This window comes from Hakea prostrata, chromosome 3, assembly GCF_041222555.1.
Source record: "Hakea prostrata isolate BN-2017 chromosome 3, UWA_Hpros_2, whole genome shotgun sequence".
Taxonomy (NCBI): Eukaryota; Viridiplantae; Streptophyta; class Magnoliopsida; order Proteales; family Proteaceae; genus Hakea; species Hakea prostrata.
The window spans coordinates 61,822,210-61,840,380 of NC_142602.1; the positions used below are offsets into that span (position 1 = coordinate 61,822,210).

General features: G+C 40.8%; 1 protein-coding gene across 1 annotated transcript; it reads right to left on the minus strand.

Moving 5' to 3' along the window:
- Positions 1–6,985: 6,985 nt before the first annotated feature.
- On the minus strand, positions 6,986–12,133 carry LOC149022680 (mitochondrial carrier protein CoAc1-like). The gene is made up of 7 exons (XM_089150667.1): positions 11,472–12,133; positions 10,606–10,691; positions 10,303–10,510; positions 9,342–9,474; positions 8,825–9,009; positions 8,253–8,384; positions 6,986–8,075 (listed from the first exon to the last, which is right to left on the minus strand). The coding sequence occupies exons 1-7, from the start codon at positions 11,661–11,663 to the stop codon at positions 7,977–7,979; spliced, it is 1,035 nt and encodes a 344-aa protein (XP_089006793.1). The 5' UTR covers positions 11,664–12,133; the 3' UTR covers positions 6,986–7,976.
- Between the last annotated feature and the right edge of the window lie 6,038 nt (positions 12,134–18,171).

An 18,171-nucleotide genomic window follows, 5' to 3' on the forward strand; every position in this document is an offset into this window, starting at 1 on the left:
AGTGTATAAGTCTATGTGGGTTTGCATGAGAATTTGATTGAATGTTTTTTTAGCATCTCTTTTGGTTTAAGTGCTTATCCCATAGGTTGACTATGCTAGTGTGATTTTTGATGCATGAGTTGTGTTTTATGCTAGATTTATTGAACTCATTCTTGTATGTAATATCTCTAGAATAAATGGCTGCTACCAAGAGCATTGTTGCTGACCTCACTAAAGGAGATAAGCTAAATGAGAGGAATTATGACCTCTGGCACCGAAAGGTGCAATATCTCCCGGAAGAGCAAGATATGCTGGAGACCATAAACCGGACCATGAACCCACCCGAGGAAGGTACCACCGCACAAAGATCGCAGGGACCTTGATATATACAATGCTGGAAGAGGAAAGAGGAGCGGATTACAATCTGAGCTCCATGAGGGATGACCTGATGCTTCATTATGAGAAGCATAGGAGAAAGTCTTTGTGGAGGTGTGAAGTTAGATGGAGGGACCACACAAGAGGGGGGACCACGAGGTTATAAGATGGGGTCACACCAGAGGCGATATAACCACAGTCAACATGATAGTGAGTGAGCGAGTGGGGGGAAGATGATGAGGAGCAAGTCTGAGTCATCAAGTCATTGCCAAAGACTTGGGAGCATATGAAGATCTTCTGACAGGATGAGGCAAGAGAAAGGGAAGCACGAGCGATGAGGATCGGATGTGGATACCCCCAAACGATGTGGTGGAAGCTAGCACTAGTAAGAGTGGGCCAAGCGAGAGAGAGAAAGCAACCCGGAAGAAAGTAACGGGGTGAACAAAAAAAGAGTGGAAGGTAAGGGGAAGGGCAAGAAGAAAGATGCTAAGTGAAGAGATTGCGGATTGAGAGCAAGAGGTATGTCGTGTGTTATACCTCATCTTGTTATGTAACAAGTACAGCGAACTAAACGTGGATTGTTGATTCAGGGGAGAACATAACAAGGGAGCGAGCGTGGAATAGTGTATTAAGAGGAAGCAAAAGGATAACGATGGGGAAAGCTCAGTGGAGGTTATGGATAGGACAGAAATAGTTTTGGAGGTGGGAGGACCATGATGGGATGCAGAATGGGAAATCTGTTGTTATTTATCTTTTAAGACATGGTTTTAGAATTGTATTTGAAAACAACTGGTTGTACGGGTGATACAGTTTATGGTTATGGTTTTCTTGATAATGGTTTCATGTATTGGATACAAGATATCAAATCTAGTAAGCTGTTGCAAAAGGGTATTGATTCTAATTGTGGATGCTAGACAGGACATATTGGCTTAGATAGGATGAACAGGTGGAAGAGAAGGTCTTAGGCCAAGGTTCACTAGATTTGCCACTGGAGTCATGTCTAGAGAAAAGAACTAGAAAACATAAAAAGAGCCTCTTCCTTTAGAACTATCATGGATGTGTGTGGACCAGAAGGAACTAGAAAAGGAAGCAATCATCACACAAGATGACTATACAAGGATGGTCACATACAACATAAGTGAAGCGGAATGTTTTAAGAAATCAGAGCTGGTTGAGAATCGTTAGATAAAAGGATTAAAACTCTAGAACGATAGAGGTAGAGAGTATCTGATATGTCAAAGGGTTATGTGATGAAAAGGGATATCAGACAACTTACTATTCGGGACTCCACGAAATGGGGTAGAGGAGAATAGAACTTGCTAGACATGGTGAGATCAGATGGGGGAAACACCCATCTCTTATTGGGGAGATGCTTGGATGGCATACCAGAGAAAAGGAAAAGAGTTGTGGACGGAAGGAAGGATTTGAGTACGGGATGGGGATGTGGATATGTTCACCACTCTACAATATGAAACGGACGAGAGGAAGAAAGTGTATCTTTGTGAGAATCGAACCCTCAAAGGGTCATGGATAGATAGAGTGAGAGAGAACGGAACTTGAGTCTAGGGATGCAACATTCTTGGAGAATGATTTTCCATCTCTTTCGAGTTAACAAAGAATCATGAATTCTTTGAGATACAAGATAGTGGTCTTGTCACAGGAATCGATGGATAATGAAAGGGGTTCATCCGAAGATCTAGTGGGAGTGGGAGGAGATGTGATAGCTACCTAGACGGTGAGCAAGACAGCACGGGTAGTAGGGGGGCAGGGAGTTTGACATAGAGGATGAAGCCTACATGGTAACTCTGAAGAGATCACTGTGAGATGATTTAGTCGATGAGCATGAACAAAGAGCGTGAGGAAGCTCTTGGGGAAGCTCAAAGGAATGGTTAAAAGCAATAAAGGAAGAGTTGGAGTCGATGAAAGTTAATCATGGGGACTTGGTTGACTGGAGAGGAAAGCGATTGGGAACAAGTGGGTTCTCAAGATCAAAAGAAAGGGATGGATCTATTGAGAGATTCAAGGTGTTTAGTGGCTAAGGGCTACACAACGAGAGGGTTGATTATGAGGAAACTTTCGGGTTAGGTGAAGCCTCATACAGCCATGTGTCGGTTGGACTTGGAGCTTTATCGGATGGATGTAAAAACCTTTCTCAATGGAGAACTTGAGGAAGAGATCTATATGGATCAACCTCAAGGCTTTGAAGAATGGACTTGAGGCAAAGTGTGAAGCTTAAGAAGTCAATATGGCTTAAAGCAAGCATCTAGACAGTGGAATGTGCGCTACCAAGCTATGATGGAAAATGGTTTTTCCATGCTTGAGGAAGACATGTGTTTACACCAAGAGATGATAATAATTATGTCATTCGACAGACGTAGATGACATACTTATGGTAGCAATAGCAAGGAGCTATTGGAAACCATTAAGAAATGGTTGTCCTCGTATTTGATATGAAGGACATGGGTGAAGCAAGCTATGTGCTTGGTGTCAAGATTGTCGAAATAGGCAAAAGAGATTCTGGGTTTATCTCAAGAGACCTATATTGAGAATGTCTTGACGAGATACCAGATGAAAGAAACAATTGATACTCAGTGGAGAAGGGTTTGCATTTGAGCCTTGATATGGGTCCTAAGACTCTAGAGGAGAAAACCAAGATGGAAAGAGTTCCATATTCCGGTGCGGTGGGTAGCCTTATGTACGCTATGATGTGTACTAGGCCGGATATTTGTTATGTAGTGGGTTTGGTTAGTGGTACCAATCAAAACCCAGGCATAGAGCACTGGAAAGCGTCAAGAGGATATTGAGATATCTCAGAGGAACGAGTAACTACATGTTGTGTTACCAAGGATCGGATTGCGGTTAGTTGGTATAGTGATGCGATTGGGTGGAGACATCAATGAGCGCAAATCAACCTCTGGATATGCTTTCTTGCTGAATGGCGGGGCCATTTCGTGGTGTAGCAAGAAGCAGGCTTGTATATCCCTCTCGACCATGGAAGCAGAGTATGTGGCATGCTCCGCTGCGGTTCAAGAGGCTGTTTGGTTGAGGAGATTCCTTCGACATACTAGGATTGTGATGACATCCAAAGAGGCTGCCCTTGTCTACTGTGATAGTACGGCAGCTCTTAGCTATGTCAAGTACCCCAAGTATCATGGGAAGACCAAACATATACAGTTGAGATATCACTTTGTTAGAGACATTACATCAAGAAAGAAAGTTGTACTTAAGCACATATCTACTAGTTTGATGGTAGCTGACCCTCTTACCAAACCTATAGCCAAGGATGTTTTTATTTCTCATGTGAAATCCTTGGGCTTGCGTAGATTGTGACTTATTTTTGTACTGAGACTTTCTTATTAATGAATAATATGAGTTCATTCCAGCATTTTTTTTATTCACTTTCTGTGTGATTGTGTTTTGCTAGCATAAAACAAGATATGTCAATAGGCAAGAGAATGGCTCACTCACACGAGCATTCGCCTTTGGCGCCTTGGAGGCGAGCAGAGATGAGACGGATTGTGAATGACTTTGTGTAAGTCAATTCATAATCATGATGTCGCCTTGATTTGGAATCAAGATGAGTTTCTCTATTGTAAAGAGAATCGACATGAATGTTCCCACTATTCATGTTGCCTATAGGAGCAGTGGAGTACTTTATGTGGCGCTAGGATGGCGACAATAAAGAAACTCGGGTTAGGCGAAGAGGTTGCGACTAGACTAAGACCTGTATGGTGTTGAGATGGACATACGTTCTATTGTATATAGAGTGCTCCACCATAGCACATATATCATACTATGTGTGCTTAGCGATCATTGGAAATAAGAGGATGGATCCCTGCTCCTCTCATTGTGTGAGTCCTGGACCTTATGGTCCATTAGTGTTCTTAGTGACTTTCGACGACATCATGAAACGAAGGGTTGATGTGGCTACTTTGGGGTGTTACCTATGGTCATGATTGATTCGACCTAAAGGGGCACTACCGGGAAAGGAGTCAATCCTAAGTGTAGTGATGGTCTGGGCGAAAAGGAAAGGTTTGATTCAACCGCACCCTAAAAGTGTTTGTTGGCGCAATCGTATGTGTTACGGTAGTGAACATTTTAAGGACAAGAAGGTGATCTCTCGAGAGGGATCGAGATACCTTTAGTCCGGTGAGTTTGAATAAACCTAGGACACTGTGTTATACTAATGCTTATTTGATTTGTTTTTATGAGTGATGTGCCATTCGGCCTTCGGGAAGGTTTCTAGTTTGGGGCTCACGGTGCGGAGTATATCACCGGTCGCACAACCCATTTTGCCAGTATGACTTGTGGATATTAGTGTCTGGGACACAGGTGGTCTATGTATCTGGGATACATGGTGAAGAGATCAATATATATGTATATCTGGGATATGCATGTGTGTCTGGGACACAAGAGGTCTATGTATCTGGGATACATAGCAGAGAGATTGAATGTGTATATCTGGGATATACAAGTGTGTCTGGGACACATTGAAAGATTAACACTTGCCCTTGTGCAAGTGGGAGCTGTTGGAATTTATTAATTTGATTAATAAATTAAATGCCCAAGGGCAATATTGGAAACTCACTATTAGGGCGGTTACAAAATAGGGTTATATATTTTGGTAACCACCGCATTAGTGAGTAAGAAACGGAGTGATTCATTCGCACGAGCGAATCTCTGAGAAACGGCGGCTCCATCTCTCTCTCCCTCTCTCTAAGAATCGTAGGCTTAGATTTTCTTCTTTGCTAGTATTCGATCTTCATTCCATTAATCCACGGCATTTGGGTTGTGGATATTATTCCCTTTCCCTGTGATTGAGGAATCTCGCCAGTAAACCTTTGGTGGTGGAACGAGAACGTGGATCTAGACTTCCGCTGTGAATACTTCAAGTAAGGGAAAGCGAATTCAGGTAAGGAATTTTTTCCCCATCAATTAATTGAATTGAATTACTTTTGATGTATTACCAACATATACAGAAACAACAATTTAGGGTTTGGTATTTGCAACAAACCAGCAAAAAGAAAGAACATCCAAGCAGAGGAGGAAATCAATAGGATGACCCTTTTGTACAGATATGGTCCATATTTACAAGTGATATTATAAACCTTGGGTTTTTTCAGTTCAAGTAGGCTCTAATCCTTGCATCAATACTTCAATACTCTTATTGCCGGCAATAAGATAAAACTCAATATTCATTAGCCTCTTCCTTACTAACATACAAATTTTTTACAACAATTTTTTTTTTTGTTTTTTGTTTGTTTGGGGTAAGAATCTTTTACCATAATTCAACGGTAAATAATCTGAGAAATTAGAACCACCAATCCGATCCTTCCAATAAATTAAGGGTTATAATTTTGCTCAATGTCTAGCATGCCTAGTCAAAACTCCATTTGAATGGACTGATCACTCCTAGAAATAGAATTTTTATTGCATTTTTGGTTCTTTCCTGATTGAGTCCAGATCCTCTATCCCGCTATTCTTGTGCCCCATAAATTTTACTCTCACAGCCCACCTGATATAAGTGAGCCAAGATGATCTGTGTCAGGTAAGTTGTGAGAGGAAATTTTGGGGGCATAGAGATAACAAGGTAGAGGATCTGAATCCTGCCACTCATTGTAGTGCGAGAGGTGCCTTGTAAGATGTCGAGTTTTTCCACCTTTTCTTTTGAAGGCCTACTTTATTCCTTTTTTTGGTAACTTATATCTCTTTTTTAATTTTTTTCAAGTCGCTAGCACGACAAGGAAGATATAATTTAATCATCCAAATACAAAACGTATGATTTTTCCCTGTCATAGTTTCCTTATTTTTTATAAAATAAAGTTGTGATACAAGCAAACAAATCTCATGGATTACTTGCTAAGGTTTTCAATTTTATTTTAAAATTTTCAACTAACTCCCACTATGAAATTATAAAAGGTCTGAAATTATACTGACTTGAGTTACCAAAGATATAATCAGTTAATTTATGAAGGTTGAAAGCATTGTCTGTTGAGTGAAATCATCTCCCCAAAGAATCAAGACAAACAATAAGAAAGTTAAATGTAATCTCACAGTAACAAAGGTTGAGCTTACTCTGAAGAAATCAATGAAATCCCAGAAAATCTGTGTCAAATTTAATGGCCAGATTTAGAGTAACCAAAAGATCCTAGGGTTGGTCCAAGAAATTAACCAGAAAATAATGTAATTTTGCATATCAGTAGTAGGATTAAAATGTGCTATAACTTCCTCTGTTCGTCAGGATTTGAACTGGTTGACAAGAAAGAAGAATCACTTTCTTTGTGAAGCAAAGTCTCTTCTAACCAAAGGGAAGTGATAAATAAAGGTCATCATCTCCTGTCAAAAGTAGTGTTAGTGAGTGTTATTCAGCAGGACTTGTTGTTAATTCTTCATCATCAGCATTGTTATTTGATATTATTCTGCAAATCTTCAATATTAAGAAGTTTACCATTATTATTTTGCATATCTACAAACAATTAGGAAGTCAATTATTGTATGGAGCCTGGAGGTCTTGTATTTTGGGTAGATTACTCATTGTAATATTTTCTTGTAATTTTCTATTCTAGCTAGATTTCTTACTATAATTTTCTATTTTAGGTTGGTTATTGTGAAGAAAGTCAATCTCCCATTTATGTATTTATATGCATTGATTCTAAATAATATTCATGCCAATATTCATCCAAATCTAGTCTTAACAATCATCATCATATGTGCTTCAAAAGAGCAAGGAGAAGATTCTGGTTAACTGTGATAAGCTTCCTGCAAATAATGAGTTGGGTGCTTTCTAGAGTTCAGCAACCAGATTTCACTCTCAGCAACCAAGATATAATCAGTTATATTATAATGGTTGAAAGCATTGTCTGTCGGGCGTGTCGGCCGATTCATTTTGGTCTAGGCCTACAGATGCGTATTAGTTTCAGCTGAATTCACCTAATACGACTTAACCGGGACTGATATCGATTGTCGTTTAAACCATGCAAGATCCTGTGGCCCTCTAGGCCGTGTGTACGATAATACAATCCATCGAGTCCAGATCTTCTATCTCATTACCATAGGAACATGGGGACTGATCCCAATCATACATTAGGACCCTCAAGGCACACAAGCATCACTGTCAATGATACAGAAATAACAATTTAGGATTTGGAATTTACAATAAACCAGCAGAAAGGAAAAAAAATCCAAGCTGAGGTCAGGGGTGTAAGTGGTTCCTACATGGTAGATTTCAGCTGATGCGCCTCAAAGCATTCTAGTAAAAGAAAGCAGAATTGTTCATTTCCTACTGGTAATTTGAGAGTTATCAAAAGCTCCATTTCCATAACAAAAGGATTTCACTTTCTATCATATGCAGGTAAGTGTCTAAAGTTGGACCTTTGCCTGAAAGCAAACAAAGTCTGTAAGTTTGACTATAGCAGAGGAATTAATCTCTGTCTGTTCCTTTACAATTTGATGTTATATCACGAAAATGAAGTCACTTGTACATTCCACGAGCAGCATTCAATACTCCGATGCACCAGAACTAAAGTCACCCTCCAAGTCATGGAAAGGTAAATTAATCTCAGTTCCTATTGTTGATCGTCACAAGCATTGATGACTAGTGGATCCACAATGGATAAGGCTCATCAAGTTGATACAGATTGAGATTTCTTACGTGGTGGAACGCGTAACCAAGACTTCATTGCATCATATGCTGTGAAACCAATGGCAACAGAAGGGACAATCTGCAGGAAGTGGCATACTATCAGTTTTCACATATATCAAATAAGCATAAACGAAGCCATGGAGGTGGGGTTATTCAGAGAAGAATAGTAGAACCTTGTATATTAAATTAATTCAAGATAGTAATCAACAGATACACAAGTTTCACAGAGAAGGCCAAGGAATTTTCTTATAATAACCTTTACGTAGTTAATGCTTAGACCAGCAAACAATTGTCTCCATCCTTGATTCTTGATGATGGTAGTAAGCCCTTCCATTGTGCTCTTGTATCCAGGATTTCCTTGTGGGGTTGATGGTTGCAGGCCTTGGACCTGAAAGTATCATCCAGTGGTGATTATTATAAAATGTGCGATTAGAAGGGAAACACCCATGCTGCTGAATAGCTCAGGATGAATGGTTAACCAATCGCATAACAATTTTATGTGCACAAGCAGATCTGTCTGAGCCATCAAATATTCAAAAGCATTTAAATCTTTAACCCCCCCCCCCCCCCTCTCTTCCTTCAGAAAAAGTGTGAAACTGTTCACAGTTTCTTGGAGACACATTATTGCAGACTTCAGTTCTAATCAGTGGTAGAATCGCACTAGCCAACATGCATGCATGTGTATGGCTATAAAATTCATGGATACACCATCGTTCAAGTATAATCATCAACATTACAACTCAAAGTTGGATTATGTGGGCAATGACCTCTGTCCATAATTACAGAAAGCAACAAATCCGAGCATACAAAAAAGAAGAGCGAGCGTACCTGCATCTGCCTCCTAACCACATCCAGTGGGTATGTGAAAGTCTGCCCAAATAGTCCAGCTAAAGCTCCACAGGAGAGGCGGACTACAATAGATTTTTGCTTATCATCAGGAACCTGCTCCTTCAGCACCTCATATATGTAGAACTTCAGGCCAGCATAAGGTAGGATACCAATGAGTGTTGGACCTGCATAAAGAAATCTCATTCACTACTACAGATTATGTTGGAATAACAATATTAGTATGAAATTTGAAAGAAAATTCTATGGTCATTCTTTCCCATGAAGCAACAATATGAACACCAGTTCTTAACAAGTTACACTTCCTCGAAACTGGTATCTCGATTAGAACCTAGGATGTGTAGATTGAAACGGAGCAACATTGCCCCAAGGGTCACCCTCTTAACTAAATTCATAAACATGATTCCAAATTATTGTTCTGTTCAATGGAAACTACAGACAGCCAATATGACCAAACTATTTGCCCAAATAATTATTATTTTTGGTCAGCAGCACATACCCACACCACGATATAAAGCACGCGCTCCACCTTCCTTGTAAACACTTCGGAAAACATCTATTATACCACCATATGCAGGCTGAATAAGGTAATTACTCCCACCACTCCTGAAACTTCCTCTAGCGTCTGTCACCTAAAACCATTAAATCCCAGATGTTAAGGAAAAGAAAAATTTTCAACCACAACACATTGAAGTTTCAGATAAAAATTTAAATAAGAAAGGACTTTTGTACTCTTTGTAACAGCCAAGCCAATTACTTCCAAATTAAGATAAAATCGGGTAGTTCTTGATATAGTAACCATGCATATGGTAGCGAAGCAGAAGCATAAAGGGTAAATAAGAAAAAGACTTTCTGCCACTGTGAATCTTTTGAAAAATGTACAGGGCAGACCATGTGTTAAATGCTGAATTAACAAGGAACATTTTTTTTAACATGTCAGGGAAAAGTAGGCACTCTAAATATTTTCAACCATGAAGATGCAACCAAAAAAAGGGTGTACCCCGTGCAAGCTCCCACCACTACAGGGTCCGGGGAGGGTCATAATATCCTGTTTCATGAAGAGCTATTACCCGACTTGAACCTGGGACCGCTGGAGCAAGCTTTTTGTTGTGCCCAGGCCCACCCCTCTTTTGTGTCATGAAAGTGCACTTCAGTGTGGAAGAAACTACTCTCAGCACCCACTATCTTTACTATTGCATATCACCCTTTTTATCCTAAACATGTGCTTCCCTTCAATCACCAAAAAGAACTATTAAGATGTGCATTTTACCAACTCAATTGGTAAAAATACATAAATTAAGATTTATGGATACACATCCAACCAACATAAAGGGATAGAACAACAAATTCATCCACAATAAAGATCTGAAACCAGTATTATGGATTCATTCAGTTTTAAACCTTTATGTAGTAAGTATCCAAGTACAAACCATAAAAACAAGTTTATGCAAACACCTTACCTGGTAAGCAAGTTTTGTTCGAGCCAAATCTAAGGGATAAGTGCACAATACTGCTGTCCCTCCAGCTGCTGAACCAGCCAATAGATCTATAAAAGGTCCAGTTCCAAGGGCCGAACAGTTATTCAATATCCAACTACGATATTGTTCATAGGTCATGAAATGTAGAGCTGCATATGGCACAATTCGAATAATGCTAGCACCATTTCCTCTGAAAAAGATACAAGCATGCATAAGTCCTATTTCAAGGGATATCCAATATACAGCCAAAAACATAAATGAAAATTGCAAGAAACTGAAACTCACTTGTAAAATCCTAAAACACCTTCTTGCTTCAGTAATTTCTTCAAGGATTGGTAAACATTGAGAGAATGAAACCCTTCCGTTCTTGTCTGTATAAACCCAGAATGAAATAATTAGGAACATGATTGGTAGACACTGAGAGAATGAAAAACCCAGAATGAAATAATTAGGAACATATAAAGTAAAACATGCCATTTGATCAGAAGTTCAGAACAATTCAGGGAAGAATTTGGGATACTGTAAGTTTTTCAACAAGCAATATAATATTGAACCAATAAAGCTCCTGCATAATCCCTCTTCTTTAACCAATTGAGCAGACAAACAATGAAATTGTACAGATTCTATTACTCCAGTAAGAGACTGACAACAGTTTAAAAAATTTCAGATTCTGAACAGTAAAGGGGGGGGGGGGGGGATTGGAATTTGGGACTTTAAACTAATAGTAGAATACAATCAGACTTAAAAGCTGATTTACCCTGTCTAAGTTCACAAGGAATTAGTATTTTCCCAATACAACCCACTGATATTAAACTCGAAAATTAAGTCAAGTACATAAATATCAAAGCCTTAAATTCATACTGAAAGCTATAAATTTTGTGGTAAGAAGAATCAAGATATGGTACGTAGGTATGATTTCAAGAATGCAGCAGGTGATCAATCCAAATCAGGTTCATGCAAGTCAATTGAATATCAGAGACCGATAATCAAGAGTCTTACTATCTAAGATAGGCAACCTTAGTTCAACATGTCAAAACAATTAGAAAAGATTTGCGGTATAAATTAAAAGCAGTTATATTCAATAAAAATCAGTATGTGTAAGGTTAGAACTAATAACACTGTGAACCATTGAGCTATTCGTAAGAAATTACCTGAAACAATATCTTTATCCGCTCCAAAGGAGCAACAGCAGTCTTTGCAAAAGCACCAGCAGCGCCACCAGCAATTAACTCCTTAACATAAACAGGCAAACAATCTACGTAGAAAACCTCTCCACGAACAGAGGATCCATCAACCAACTCCGCTACATTACCGGGCAGAGCAGAACCTTGAGAAGATCCCATCTCAACCCTCTATCTACTGAAGCAGACAAGAGAATTCAACTAAATTTCCTCAAAGAAAAACTGATATTAAAAGCCGAATCCGAGTTAACCAGCCTGCAATAAAGCGAACTCCTTATCCCATCGGTCTCTTGGGAGACAAAAGGAAAAAGCTTTCTGTTGGAATAGCAGAGATAATATCATGAAAACGCCGAAAACCCAGGCGGGTATATCCGAGTATCGATTTTCCTTTTCCTTCAAAATAGCCTGATACATCAACAGAAACAAGAAGAAATCTCCAAAATTCCTTCAATGAAACAAGAATCTACAAGATTCTAAATTGATTTCATCGACACCTATTTGAGAATTCAACGGAACAAATCTAGAACAGAAGCCCTAGGATGAGTTGGAGAAGGTTTCTTCCTGCCTTCTTGGCGTCTCCAATGACTCTTTTCGCAACCGGAAGAATCCAACGCTCTCTCGTGACTTGTCCCTTTTTTATCTGTGACATTTGAGAGTTCCAAAGAAAAAGGGACTTTTCACGTTGCCAGGTTGACTGTTGAAGGCAGGATAAACCAAATAAATATTCTATAGATGCCAATCTGACGGTCATTATCAGCCATGGTAGTATCTTGGACCTCCCACGTCATAAACCTCGTCGGAGTGCTGTTTCCGCTTCAATTGTGGTAGGTTGGTAGCCGTTAGACTTGTGGTTGTGGGGTTGCGTTTTGTGGCGGTTGACATGGTTCTGGTATCAGTAAGCGTATCGGTATTTTTTTTTTTTTTTGGTAAAAAGTTTCATTAAACAGGAGCAGAGGCCAAGGCTGAGTGAAATAGCCAAGGAGTGGATAGAGGCCAAACTGTCGTGCCTTGAATCGACAGTGCCTTCCCAGCTAGGACATGAGCAATTATATTGCAAGACCTAGGAATAAAAGTAAAACTACATTCTAGGAAATGAGGTTGCAACCTTCTTATATCCACAATGATAGGGTCAAGATTAAGTGGGCCTATAGCCATTGGGTTAAGGAGCAACCGAATTAACTCTGCACAATCCGATTGGAAAGCTGCTCTTTCGACGCCTTGTCCCAGAGTATCCACCATGGCGGATCGCACGGCCAGAGCTTCACCAACCAGAATAGAGTCAAAATACTCACTTTTGGAGACTGCTTTAATCAAGAGACCTTCAGTGTTGTAAATAGCATAGCCCAAGCCCATAAGTTGCTGGGTCTGATGCAAAGAGGCATCACATCTGATTAAAAAGCAGCCCAATGGATCCACCGTAGTTGTATTTGGTCTCACAAGTTCAAAAATGACTATTGTTGGTGCTGTACTAGGTGGCATTTCCTTCTTATTTGCATTCTAGAACTCCGCGTGACGAGCAGCGGCTTTCCGTGCAACATCAATGGGGGATCTCTTTCCTAATTGGAAAATGGTATCATTTCAGGCGAGCCATATCTCCCATAAGAGGAAGCAATAGAGACTAAATGTTTGCCGAGCTTCCCATTTGTCCTTTGGTAATACCTGGTTTAAATTGCTGAGCCATTCATCAAGATGAAGAGGCTGAGTGGGTAGAGGTCGGTGGGTAGCGTGTGGGCTTCCCAGATCTGGTTCCATACGGTTGGAGGTATAGATTTCCATTTGGGGACATGAGATGATGATTGCAGACGATCCGCTGTGAATGCTTTATTTGTCAAAGCATGGTAGGTGGATTTGATAGAGAAGATTCCTTTTTTGTCAGCACCCCAGACTATCTCATCTTCCGTTGGGAATAAACCAAGTTGAATCTTCCGAATCTGTTGTGCTTCATTGGGGAGAAAAAGTGCATTGATGAGATCTGATTTCCATGTTCGACTCTGTTCATCAATGAGATCCGAGACCCATATGATATTACAATTCACTGGTTTGGGGGTCTTAATTTTTCCTCCATTTGGGACAGGTAGCCATCGATCCTCCCAAACTTTGATCCGAGTTCCTGTGCCAATTTTCCAGCTTAGATTTTCTACAAGTATCTATTGTCCTTCAATGATACTTCGCCAGGCCCAACTTGAATTTTGCCCCAATTTTGCCTGTAAGAAGTTTGTATGTGGGAAGTAGATGGCCTTCGTGAAGCGAGCCCAGAGAGTTGTTGGATGACGCCACAATCTATATGCAACTTTTGTAAGTAGAGCTTGGTTCTGGCGGTTGGTATCTCTGAGCCCAAGTCCTCCCAAGTCTTTAGATGTGCAAAGTCTCTTCCAGCTGATCCAATGTATTTTATTTCTCCCTGCAGCTTCTCCCCAGAAAAAGTTAGCCGATTTCTGTTGCAAATTTGTATGGATGCTCTTTGGGATTTTAAAGTGTGCACTTGCAAACTGAGGTAAAGCCATAGCCAACGACTTTAACAGAGTCTCTTTTCTAGCTTGAGAAAGCAATCTTAATTTCCAGCTCTCAATTTTTCTGTTAACTTTCTCCTGCAAGAAACTAAAAGTATTAATTTTTGAGGTTCCGATCTCAGGTGGCAGACCCAGATACTTGGTAGGCTCCTTAGTATAAGATATCTTCAGTAGTCTTGAGAACCACCGTTTAAAGCGCAGGGGAGTATTTGGGCTGAAAACCATGCTGGATTTGTCTGTGTTAATTTCTTGTCCACTCCCTCTACAATAAGATTGTAGTGTTGACTTGAAATTTTGGACAGCTGGAAGAGTTAACTCCGAGAACAGCAACGTATCATCCGCAAACAGCAAGTGAGAGATAGTAGGAGCTCTATTCTTTACCGAGATACCCTGAAGAGAGCCGGGAAGAGGGAGAGCCGGGAGGATAAAAAGAGGGAAAGGAGGAAGTAGGTATAATAGGACTACTAAATTCATTTGTAGTAGTTTGTAAGAATGATAGCAACATAACAAGGAAATCCAAGATGTGTTAAAGCCCAAGAAGCTCAAGAACTTGAACAAGATCAGGGTTGAGAAAAATTTGATAAATGGAGTGGCATAAATATGTATCTGAAATTGTCTTTGGGGATGAAGGATTGGAATGGGTGATGATATGGTAATAAGAGGAGTGAGCAATAATTTTTGAGACAATTAAAAACTCCCCCTTGGGAGCTGATCCAAGGAACCTTTGGAATTAGGAATATGAGATGTTGAGGTCTGGATCCATACACTGTGGAAAAACACAACAAAGTTAGTCAAGGTTTGGCTTGTGTCCATAGTTGGAAGAAGATAGGAGGGGAGCGGGACTAAAATAGAGCAGTTTTATCTCTCTGGGGAAGGTGGTTGAAGAGCTTAATGTTCATTTCAGGGGTGATACAAGGCTGAGTAGCTGAAATGATAGTTGCATACCATGGATAAGACACGTAAAGCTTGTGAAAGAGTAGTTAGGATCCTTACTGGGGAGCAGGCAAACCATATCTTAATTCAAGATTTATGACTTGTCTCCTTTGTAGAGTTGTAGCATGAAAGAAAGAGGTGTTGCTATCACCTTCTTGGAGCAGGATATGGAGACTGAAGCGAGTGTTCCTCTGGATAATTCTGACCAATAAAGAAACCTCTTAATTTCCTCTTGGGAAAAAGAGCCAGGTGGTTGATTATGAGCCTTGTCCAAGTCTGTAGTGAGCTTGTTGATATTCTCTTGTATGTTGCCAAAAGTAGTTTTGTTCCACTTACAAAACTTAGCTTGTGTCTCATGCATCTTGTTCATAAGTTGTGTAGCTTTATTTCCCTGATGAGATTTGTTCCAGATTGTTTCGGACATTGTCTTACTATCGGGGTGGCTCAACCATGGGTATTCAAACGAAAGGGAGTTCCTGGTTACCCTCCTTAAGATCCAATAGTATGGTGTATGATCGAACTAAGAGGAGTAGATAAACACGAGCGGAAAGCATGATTGAAGGTTTCCAAAGCTCTATGATTCAAAGAGGCTAGTTCTTATTTGACTAGGTAAACTTGTTGCGTTTAAATCCCAGATCAAGAAATCCACAACTATTCAAAATGTTTAAATCTACAACAGATGATAGATCCAGCTCTCCAAAGTGAGCAGAAATCCGGCCAGGTTGGGATCTATATTTAGCAAGAAATTCTATTCTTTCCCAAGTGAGATGTCTGTTGGACTTTAGTGGATCACCATATATGAAAGAAATGAAGAAGGGTGGTTCCTCCAAAATGGAAATAGATGTGTCTATTAATCTTTCAGTTGCTGAAATAACTGTAACTTGCAAATGGGATTTCCAAAGGATTGATAGTCCTCCAGCAGTATTGATAGGTGGGATGTGAAAGGAGGATGGAAAATGGAGTGTATCAGCCACTTGTTGTACAAAAGAGGGGGGTTGTCGGGTTTCCATTAGAAATATGATGTCAGGTGAGTCGGTTTTGATTAATTCTGAAACTGTTTGTTGGGGTTTAGCCCTGCACATTCCAACAAGAGTTTTGGAGCGTGGGTTGGGTGCTCAGGAGCCAAAAAATGGGGTGGGGCACATGTTCCATTGGTGTCGAGGGGCGGAGAGCTCATGATAAGTGAGGCTTTGGGAGCGGATGGAGGAGAAACGGGAGAGAGGGGTGATGTTAGAAGCGAGTGTGGTGGTGGAGGCTGTTGTTTGGGCTGAACGAGGTGGAATGATGGTGGGTTGAATGGGTTGAGCAGTTTGAAGGGAAATGTGTTGTGGTAGTGGGCTTGTGTGAGATAGCTTTTGATGGGCCTGGGTTGAGAGGCTAGGTGGGGGGGTATAGGTTTTGGGTATGATATGATGGTTCATGGGGGCCCAATTGTTGAATGGGTAAGGGTTGTTGGGCTTGGTTCAAGGATACCCCGGACATGTGTGGGAGTAGGTGGAGTAGCTGGTGCTGCCAAAAAGCGAGTGGGGGTAGGAGAAAGTTCTAAGAGGGTATCTCACTGGGTGCAAGACTGGTGGTGGTAGGTCTCTGGTGATATAGGTTGGATGTCTCATCCGTATGATAGAGGATTGGGGTAAGGTGTTGATGGCGGAGGGTAGAGTGGTCCAGAGTACGGAGATGAGTAAAAGGGGTAATGGTTCGGAGGGTACTGGGGTGTGGTTGGGTTTAATGGGGAAGGAGCAGGGATGGTTAGGGTTTCGGTGCTTGGAGTAGGGACCAGTTGATAACGGTTACCCGCAGGTGTCAGGGTTTGGGTTGTCGTACTCAACTGTGCAGGGGGTAATGTGGCAGGGGTTGCTGTCGGCGTCCCAGGTGGGTTACTGCCTTGTGGTCGGTTTCCCTCTTCATCGCTGGTGAGGATTTGGGTTTTTAGACCGAGTTCCATCAAGCGGGGTGGGGGAGGAATACCGCGGATGTGCTCGCCATATTTGTTTGTTTCAAAATCCTCGCAGAAAGCATTTGGATCACAACCGTGAGCAAGCTGGTGTTCTGATTGTGAATCAAAGAGGGCACTGCACCGTCTATCTTCATGTCCGATCAAGCCACAAAAGGTGCAGTATAATGGTAGGCGCTCATATTTAAGATGTACTATCGCTTCTTCCCCATTTTTCCTCTGGATTTTCAAGAAACATTGAAGTGATTGAGTAATCTTGATAGTGGTTCGCACTCGCAAATATCGCAGTTGTTCACCAAATTGTAAACCAGAGATCACCATAGCTTTTTGAGGTGAGCCAATCAGTTTGGCAAGCTGCATAGCAATAGCAAGGCTTAGCCACTTCTGTGGGATATCGTGTAGTTGTATCCAAATATCCATACTATTAAAGTTCCATTGTTTCTCAGGGTTCCAGCGTTCAAGCAGAACCAAGTTACTAGCGACCGCCCAGGGGCTTTCATTCAACACATTTTTCAGGTCCAATTCATAGGTGAGCTGAAATAGATACACAGATTCAGAGAAGGGGATTACCTCTACTTGTGCGACTGTGTTCCAAGCTCGAATTAGGCCCTCTGTAACCGTCTGGGTGCGAAGTCTTTTACCATCCAAAATTTTTCCGGCCAGAGTGTTTGTAGGCGAGAAACAGGGCCTATCGTCTTCCTCATCATCCAGAATAAGAGTATTTGAGGGCGCATTCGGCTGTTCAGGAGGGTGTTCAGAAGTGGAAGCCATTAGTAGACGATGTTTATGATTGCTGCACAAAAACTGCTCTCGCGTGGAGTTTCAGATTGATTGGAAATAGGCACAAACGAGAAATGTAATGGTGTAGTCTCTCAGTTGAAGAAACACCCACTCAGGTGGAAATACACTCTCAGACGAGGAAGCACACTCTCAGGCGAGAGGAAAAAAAACGTTCAGAGATGCGTATCGGTATCAGATCATAAGAGTCACATCACCTCTCACATATTTATCTTCTAATGTTTTTTAACCATACAATAAGAGTGAAAATCATGTAAGACGTAAAAAGGGTTTTAAAAATTATTTTAAAGAAATAAAAAAAAAAAAAAAAAAAAAAAAAAAAAAAAAAAACCTCCGGGGGGGGACGACAAAACAGGGGGGGGGGTGGCTTTAGAAGGGGGGGGGGGCGGGGGGGGGGGGGGGGGTGGGGATAATATTTATAAATTCAATCGCTTTACCCAACAACAAAGCATTTTAAAAAAAAAAATAAAATTAA